Source organism: Glycine max, chromosome 16, assembly GCF_000004515.6.
Source record: "Glycine max cultivar Williams 82 chromosome 16, Glycine_max_v4.0, whole genome shotgun sequence".
Classification (NCBI taxonomy): Eukaryota; Viridiplantae; Streptophyta; class Magnoliopsida; order Fabales; family Fabaceae; genus Glycine; species Glycine max.
This window is the reverse complement of record NC_038252.2, coordinates 14,489,133-14,497,640: the sequence shown is the minus strand read 5'-3', so window position 1 is coordinate 14,497,640 and position 8,508 is coordinate 14,489,133. Positions and strand designations below refer to the sequence as shown.

At 33.1% G+C, this 8,508-nt stretch overlaps 1 protein-coding gene and 1 pseudogene across 2 annotated transcripts; one reads left to right on the top strand and one right to left on the bottom strand.

Annotated features, from left to right (window-relative positions):
• The first annotated feature begins 847 nt into the window (after positions 1 to 847).
• Positions 848 to 3,877, top strand: LOC100810659 (tRNA(His) guanylyltransferase 2). 2 transcript variants are annotated; one of them, XM_006599114.3, is made up of 2 exons: positions 848 to 993; positions 2,290 to 3,877. In XM_006599114.3, exon 2 carries the CDS (start codon positions 2,291 to 2,293, stop codon positions 3,821 to 3,823), a length of 1,533 nt encoding a protein of 510 aa, XP_006599177.1. In that variant the 5' UTR covers positions 848 to 993; position 2,290; the 3' UTR covers positions 3,824 to 3,877. The 2 variants fall into 2 exon arrangements, with proteins under 2 accessions (XP_006599177.1, XP_003547793.1); XM_003547745.4 differs by lacking the exon at positions 848 to 993 and adding an exon at positions 1,017 to 1,438.
• Positions 3,878 to 5,281: 1,404 nt separating this feature from the next.
• On the bottom strand, positions 5,282 to 7,856 carry LOC100801786 (uncharacterized CRM domain-containing protein At3g25440, chloroplastic-like; annotated as a pseudogene).
• Positions 7,857 to 8,508: the final 652 nt, after the last annotated feature.

The window sequence follows — 8,508 nt, the reverse complement described above, 5'->3', positions numbered from 1 at the left end:
AATTGGGTCATAAGGTTGTAGTGTGTGTTTGTGTGAACATCAATTGGTTTTGCTTACTTGTTTTAGGTCTTGGTATCAATTTGTTGTGTGATAATGGCAAATTCCATTTAAGGAGTTAAAGTTATCCACCTCGGTGATGTTTGATGGAACCTGTCAACATGATGTGGCCTGCCCCACCTAACCCGTAGGTCTGACGAGCCAACAGCAGCGCGAGAAGGGTTGGCTCATCGGCCCGCCATACATATTTTTTTAAAAGAAAATCTAAATACTAATAGGTGTTTAGGGTTTGGGTTGTCACTTTGTTTTTTTTTTTTTAATATAGTATTGTTCAAAATACATATTTGTTATTATTTTATAAATTCAATTTCTCTAATACTTATAAAAAAAATTATATTAATAACAAATTTAGAATAAACAATTAATATACTTTACGTTTTTAAACTAAATTTGTTCATTTGTGTTATTTTTATTAAATATATATATTTTTTTCATTTTTGATAGGTCGACTGTCAACTCATCCCTAAGCGGGACATGTCAAAATCTTTAACCCATCATTAAAAGGCGGATTAGCCCGACATGACCCACTTTTGGTGGACTAGTAGTAGAGTGGGCCAAAATGGGTTGAACTAGTCCACTTTACCACCCATAGTGCCATTGTGAGCACACATCTAATAGAGCTTTTATGACTTATCTTTTCTAAGCAGCAACAAAACAAAAAAAAAGCCAACTTTAATTGTGTCTTTTTTTTTTCTTTCAAGAATTATTTAGTTGTATGAAAAAAATATTTAAATTAAAGTATAGAAAAAAATTGTGAAAACCATACTAAATTTTGAAAATTTCTTCTTAAATAATAGTTTCTTTATTTTTACCAAACAATCCCTTACAGTACAGAATCGTCTTCTCCAAGGGAACACTTTGAAAAGCCACTTTCTTCCCCAAGGACGCTCGACCTTGCTTGTTGCACAACCCACTCTCTCTCTCTCTCTCTTGTTGGTAGGTTTTCTCTTTCTCTCTGTCGCTGCCCACTTTTTTATTTCAATTTTGATTTTATTGACGGCCTGTATGTTTTGTCTATATGGATTACATTTATACGTTTTGGAATTTTCTTGGATTTTGGTTTGATGGGGTTGGAGGATACTGAATTTGGTGAAATAGGTCGTGGCTTTTTCTTTGGTGGTTTGAGGTTGAGCTAGGTGGTGATTACTATGTGTTTGTGAATATGCATGAAAGAGAAAGAGAGAAAATAATTGATAGATTCAGAGAGAGAAGGATGAAGGAGACTGTGATAGTGTCAATTCTGGTTTAGGAGTGTGTGTGAGGTTAAAACATAATTAGAAAGAGAGGGAAGAGAGTTGGTTTGTTGTCAATTGTGTCAGGATTCAGTCACTCCAAAAGCCTGTAGAAGCTTCACTCATGATGCTTTGTGACGGTGTTTAAGGTGTGGGGAATGGGGGTTTATGCATTTTGGTTTCTATATTTATTTAGCTTTTTGGTTTTAGAAAAGCTTATAGCTGCTGTATTATTGATTTCTTAGTTGGTTAAAGACCCCTTTTATGTTGTGTTTGGATGCACAAAAACACTTTCTCTTTAATTTTCTTAAATGCTTTTTTATGAGATTTTCTTTAATTGTTACTCCTATGTTTTACGTTGTGGCCATTCCTTTTACTGTACTTTGCTCTAATTCCTCATCTTTTGTGATACTGGCAACACTTTTTTCTTGATTGTCTCTAATTCCTCATGTTTTGTGATGCTGGCAACACTTTTTTCTAGATCATAACAATTTATCCGCCATGATGAATGTGTCTCTATGGTTAGCCTATGTGTCATACTTGTATACAGATATTATACTTAGTGATCAAAATTTACTTATTAAGGATGCAAGATAAAAGCAATACCAAACTTATGGCCTATTGATTGGCACCACCCAATGCTTATTTTTTACCTTAAAATAGTAAAATACCTTTCATCTCATCCACTGAATGACTCAATTTAAATGTAATAAGTTATTACTGATATGTTCAATTGTTGATAGTTATACATTCAATTATAATCTGCAGCTTTAAATTAGTATATTATTATAATCTGCAACTTCAAAGTTTACACTCATCTTAAATCTACAGCTTTATCATAATCTCATAATCTGAAAACAATTGTTATACATTCAGAGTTTTAAATTAGTATATTATTAGTTTCACTTTGTTAACTTGTGTATGCTCCTAGCGGGATAAGTCTGTTGTTGTTAACTTGTGTGTGCTAATAAGTAATACATGTGTAAACTTTGGCATGCAGTATGGCTAACAGCAAATATGAGTATGTCAAGTGTTTTGAAGTTGAGGATGAGGTCATGTTTCCTAATATCATTCTTGTTTGGATCAAGGCCAGTAAACTCCATAAACCTCATGATTTAAATGCCTTGAAATTGATGAACTCTTGCGCTGTTGAAGTTCTTGAAGAGTATGCAGACGTAGTCCTTGCATATGGGTTCAGTGATGAGTATACTTTTGTTTTCAAGAAGACCTCCAAGTTCTATGAAAGGCGTGCAAGCAAAGTGCTATCCATCTTTACTTCTTTTTTCTCATCCATCTTTGTGAGAAAATGGGATGAATTCTTTCCATACAAGGAACTACAATGTTCTCCTTCCTTCCATGGGCGAGTCATAGCTTGTGCATCTGTAGAAGCTCTTCAAGTGTATCTTTTGTGGCGGCAGAATATTTGTCATTTGACTAATCTGCATGAGCAATGCCTTTGGCGTCTTGTTGAACGTGGAATGAATGGGAAGGAAGCATGGGATTTCATCAAGGATTTTGACAAAGGTGAGCTAAACAATCTTTTATTTGATGAGTTCAATGTCAATTACAATACACTAGAGCCGATATTCCGCCAAGGGTCTTGTGTTCTGAAGACAATCGTTGAGGATATTGTGAAGTACACAGATAATGGTGCTCCAATTAAAAGGTGCAAAAGGAAGATAATCACAGTGCGTTCCAAGAAAATAGCAAGTAAGAGATTTTGGAATGAGCATACTGTTCTTTTGAAGGAGCTTGGTGGGTTTGTTGAAGAAATTAACAATGTGACTCCCGAGTATGTGAGGTCCTTTGAATTTGATAGCAAATTGATGCCGTCTACATGGATTGTAGTTCGAATAGATGGATGCCACTTCCACAGGTTTTCTGAGATACATGAATTTGTAAAGCCAAATGATGATAGAGCTCTTAACTTGATGAATTTGTGTGCAGTCGCTGTCTTAGAAAAGTTTTGGGAGGATATAGTCTTTGCCTATGGGGTTAGTGATGAGTATAGCTTTATTCTTAAGAAAGCCACTAATCTTTATCAAAGGAGAGCTAATACAATAATTTCAGCTATTGTGTCTTTCTTCACATCCACTTATGTGATGAGATGGAAAAACTTCTTCCCACAAAGTGAGTTAAAGTACCCTCCTTCCTTTGATGGACGAGCAGTGTGCTATCCATCTACTGAGATTCTACGGGACTACCTTTCATGGAGACAAGTGGATTGCCACATCAACAATCAATATAACTCTTGTTTCTGGAAGTTAGTTGCATCTGGAAAAAGCAAAAGGGAAGCCCAAAATAGTTTAAAGGGTGCTCAGTTGCAAAAGAAAATTGAGGAATTGGCTATTGACTACAATAATTTACCAGTCATGTACCGACAAGGATCCTCGGTTTATAGGGACAAGGTAGATATTGCTCTAATTCATCAGGAGAATGGAGAGTTTCCTGAAAATTATGGAAAGGTTATTGTAGGACATATTGACATTATTGGACCAACCTTTTGGTTGGAACACCCAAACATCCTTGATTAATAACTGTATGTGAAGTGTAGCATTTAGTCTGCTAATTACAATTCTATTACTTTATTTCTTGCTGCTGAATTTTTTGGTTGGTTTGGTTTAACATTCTGGGTGTTATATTTAGATTTTTTTTTTTAATTTACATGAAATCGGGGTGTTATATTTAGATTTTTTTTTTTTAATTTACATGAAATCTGGAGAATGCTTGTTTCCCTTACTTTCCCCTTCCAACAAACGAGTTTGATTACACCATTGCACCATACAACCACAGCTACCTAACTCTAGGGAAGTCTAACCTGCTATTTTATTTTATAATACAATATCTATTTTCCTATAAATTAAGATATCAAATTTTCTTGAACTCAAGCAGTAATTATTTTGTTCAGAATTTTCTTTTTAAACAATTTTGAGCTTCTAGTATGTTCATTTTAACAGATTTAACTTATCCTAGGCATGAAGCTATTTTACTAAACTTAAAACAAAATAGATTCCATTCAATGGGTTATAAGAGATGAGGAAAGAGCCTTTATGTTTGCCTTTGCAGTGAAGTTAATTATAGAATCTTCATGTTAGTATAGTAATAGTGTCACCAGTACCAATTAGTCTAAGTAGGAAAAAACTTAGCTTTCCTTAAGAAATAAGTTTGTTTGTTTGGATAACACAATTAATTCTATTCTTCAAAATTACGGTGAAATTATGAAAAAGTATATGCAATATTTATTGCTTTGCTTTACCATGAAAAAATAATTGATTTTTTTATATGTGAAAATTAAAGATAATAATAGGAGATTTATAATAATTCATATATATATCCTGTTCAACCGAAATAGATTTTCTTGATATAATTGAATTTTTCTTACCATAGATTTAAATTTGAATTTTATAAATAAAAATAAAGATTACTTAGACAATTTATATAATACTTGTTTTTTTTCTCTATTTCTTACCATCACAACATTAAATTTGTTGTAAAATAACCTTTTCTTAAAAAAAATAAAATAATAGATACCGAGAGAACTTTATCCCCCACCCCACTTATCTCAAATTAGTTGTGACATCGCAAATTAGTTGTGATCTAATATGACTTTTGAATACCATGGCCTAAAAAAAATAGTGTCACAGTTAAATTTTTATCTACTGTGTTAAAAATGAGTCAAGCACAATGCTACTTCATTGTTGTAAGTTGTAATTTCTCCAAAGCTACACTCTTTATATCCAATACACTCGATTATACTTTGTCGTTTGCAAATTTCTCATTTTATATGTTTCTTTAGGTTTAATTATTCATTTAATTTTTATAGTTTCTAAACTTTTTTCTTTTAGTCCGTTAATAAATAAATTTTTTAATTCTTAAAATTTATATTTTAATTTTCAAAAGTTTCTATTATTCTAACTAACTGAATTAAAAATTTTTAAGGGCAGACATGTTTTGAAAATTAAAATATAAATTTTAAGGATTAAAAAATTCACTTATGAACTAAAAAATACATTGACTATAGATATAGATACGAGAAAGAATAAGTTTGAAAATGAATAATTAAACCTTTTCTTTAAAAAGGATGTAGCTTGCAGAAAAATCTTGTCAACTTCGTCCAGCTTAGGTAAGTTATCGTCCTTTTCCATGTTTTTTTTACTTCAGAGACATTTGTTGCAGATGCTCCTCAAAATCATTCATTTCTCCATTGCTTTGCTCTGGAAAATTATCAAAATCGTCCAAGTTAAGAGGTTTCTCCTCATTTACGAAATTCTCAGTATCTGAATCAGTCTCAAATATATCAGATAACTTATCCGAATCAGAATCCAATTCAGAGTTCATATCTGTCTCATCCTCTGTGCACCCAATGTTATCATTCATCATTTCACGGTCTTTATATAAATTCTATAGCTGGAAATTTGAGATACTCCCAGACTCAATACTCTCTCTGCCACTGTTCTGGATTGCCTCAGCAGCTTCTGTTTTACTTTCAGCTGAACTTTTAAATTGTGCACGAAGAATTGCAAGCTCTTGTTCAAGCCTGTATTTGGATTTATCCAATGCCTGCAAAGATGAGAACACCCCCAGGAGGTACAGTGAGAACCTACCAGCACCAACAAGGCACTTACGAGTTTTGAAATAAAATTACGTAGTGTCAACTTTGAAAAAGAAAAAATAATTTATTGTGAAACAGACAAGTAGCATGAACATGAGAGATTGCATACACACATTCAAGGACTACAAATGTAAAATTTCAGACACAGCAGTGGTTTTGCAAGCGAAGCATTATGGACACCTAAGACCTAGAACTGTAGGAGAAATTTTAGAACACCACAACCAGTTAAATTGAATACACAATACAGTACCTTCTTTCTTGAAAGAGAGACTCGTGGAGACATGATCTGTGTTGGGGGTTGAGAGTAGTTTTTCCCTCTGTACATTATTATTGTGTTATCTTCATGAATGTCAAGCACTATACCTCCGCTCAATCTAGCCAGCTCAGCAGCAATCTCCTTAACCTCCGCTGCTGAAAATGTCTTCACCACTTTCAAAGTTTGATGCTTTTTTCAATGCAGATGCATGCTCAAAATTACACCTTGGTAAATTCCTCGTCTTCCAACTGGCACGTTATTTTTTCTTTTGAGGCCCATCTTTAAGAAGAAAAAGTGCTCTTCTGGGTTAATATCTCAGGATCATGGGTTGTTTCTGAAGATTTTGCAGGCTCAATCTTTTTCAGAGCTTCACAAAGTCTCTTTTTTTTTTTTTGAGCCTAGAATGATGGAGAAAGTAGTGTATGTTCAATAACTGACACAACAGACATAAAGTGCAAACCAGTAAACCATCTTTAGTTCAAAACAGTGATTTAAAAAATAAATGAGAATGCAAGAGCTTTCTCACTCTTGAGGAAAGCAAAAAATGGGAAACAAAATAATTTGTTTCATGCCATGTCATCAGAGAACATAAAAATGCCACTCAGCACAGATAAAAACTGAAAAATGATGGATCTTGGAGTGATGTAGCTGAATTTAGTAAAGGCCAATTTTGATTCAATAATATCAAGGGCAAAAATGATATCAAGCCAAATTCTCAGACCAGGTTTATATGAGCACTTGTTATGACATATTAGCCAAGCAACAATAAACAAGTGAGTGCTGCTGATCAGCATAAACTACCAAGATTGTAGAATTCTAAAACTTTTAGGTCTCTTCATTTAAGATCAGATAACCATATTAGTGGTCCATTGGAGTTTTGACTTGTGACATACAGAAACAAATTGAGTTCTTCCATAGCACTTTTAAGTTTTAACTGTAATAATGTAATCAATTACAGAATTCACAGTTTGTAGATAGATATACTTGGATCAACCTTCATTAGAGGACAAGAAATGCTTTACTCTGTTATAAACAAATAATGTTCTAACAAGATGAGAAATTTCATGCGGTACTAGGCAGACTGGGAGAGGGTCAGGGTCTTTTGAATACAATGAAGAGAGGTTTGTCTTTAGTATATTTTATCTCTGGATCACAGCAACGACAAAAATAGCTTCTTGGTCAAAGTTTTGGTTCAATGCCAATTATAGTGGTTCTATCAAGCTTACCCCTTTTAAGACAACCTATGGTAGGATCCACCTTCTATATGATTGCAAATGTAGGAGTAAGAATCAGAAACTATGAATGCATTCTATTCAAACAATTAAATGTCTATTAGAGCCCAAGTTAGGAAGAATAAGTGTACTACTACTACTACTACTAGTACCTTTATTCATTAGGGGATTAGAATTCAGTTCTATTAATAACAGAATAATTTCTTGAATTCAGTAAAGAAGGGGGATAAAGGGGGAGTTAGCTTGAGTCAGTTGAAAACTGAGAAGGAAGTTGGGAGGAAGAATACAGGTTTCTCAAATACCTTGGTGAGGGAGGGAATTCTCTGTACAACATATCTGTCTGTATCACATAGATATCAGGGCAGAGATTGAGTTTTAGTAATAAAGATTACACTTTTATCTCATTTTCTGGTCCAGTACGTAACAATGTCACTCTCAAAAAGGTAGATATCTTCAGACACCGTCATTTACCAAATGGATTTTGACAATTTTTTTTTTGTGCAAATTATTAAGAACAGAAAGCTAAACTTGAGAAATTAGATAGCAATTTGTTATGCATATTATAAAAATGAATGCACTAAAATAATTCTGTAATTGACTGTTCAAAACTGTAAGATTTAATGCACTTTTATCTAACTAAAATTGTGTTTGAATAGGTACAGTGCATGCCAGATTTTAACATTGAATACAAAGAACCAGGAATTTATTTTTATCTTTACTAGCACAAACAATTGTTCAAGAAATTTAAGCAGTTCTATCACAAAAACCTTTGCACAAAATATTGCTTGAAAAGCTTCTAGTATTATAGTTGATTTCTTAAGTCACAACCCACAGGCTTTGGCATATACATAATCACGAAGAAAACACTATTGCATGACTAAGTTTTTAACAACAATATAGATTTATTCTTATCAAGAGCTTCACTATTTTAAGAAATTCATAACTCATAAGACTTTAAACATTTGTCTACATATCACTATTATAAAGTGAGAGAATCATAGTTCTTCTTGCTAAAATTTGAACACAAGCCATGTGTAGTATGAAAATACTAATAAGAAAAACAAACATATATCTAGATATAGCAAACGCTTGGTGGTGAAGAGGCAAAAGAATCAGTAG

What these genes read in the sequence shown, in the direction of transcription:
- LOC100810659 (XM_006599114.3), top strand. Translation starts at nt 2,291, where the DNA reads ATGGCTAACAGCAAATATGAGTATGTCAAGTGTTTTGAAGTTGAGGAT.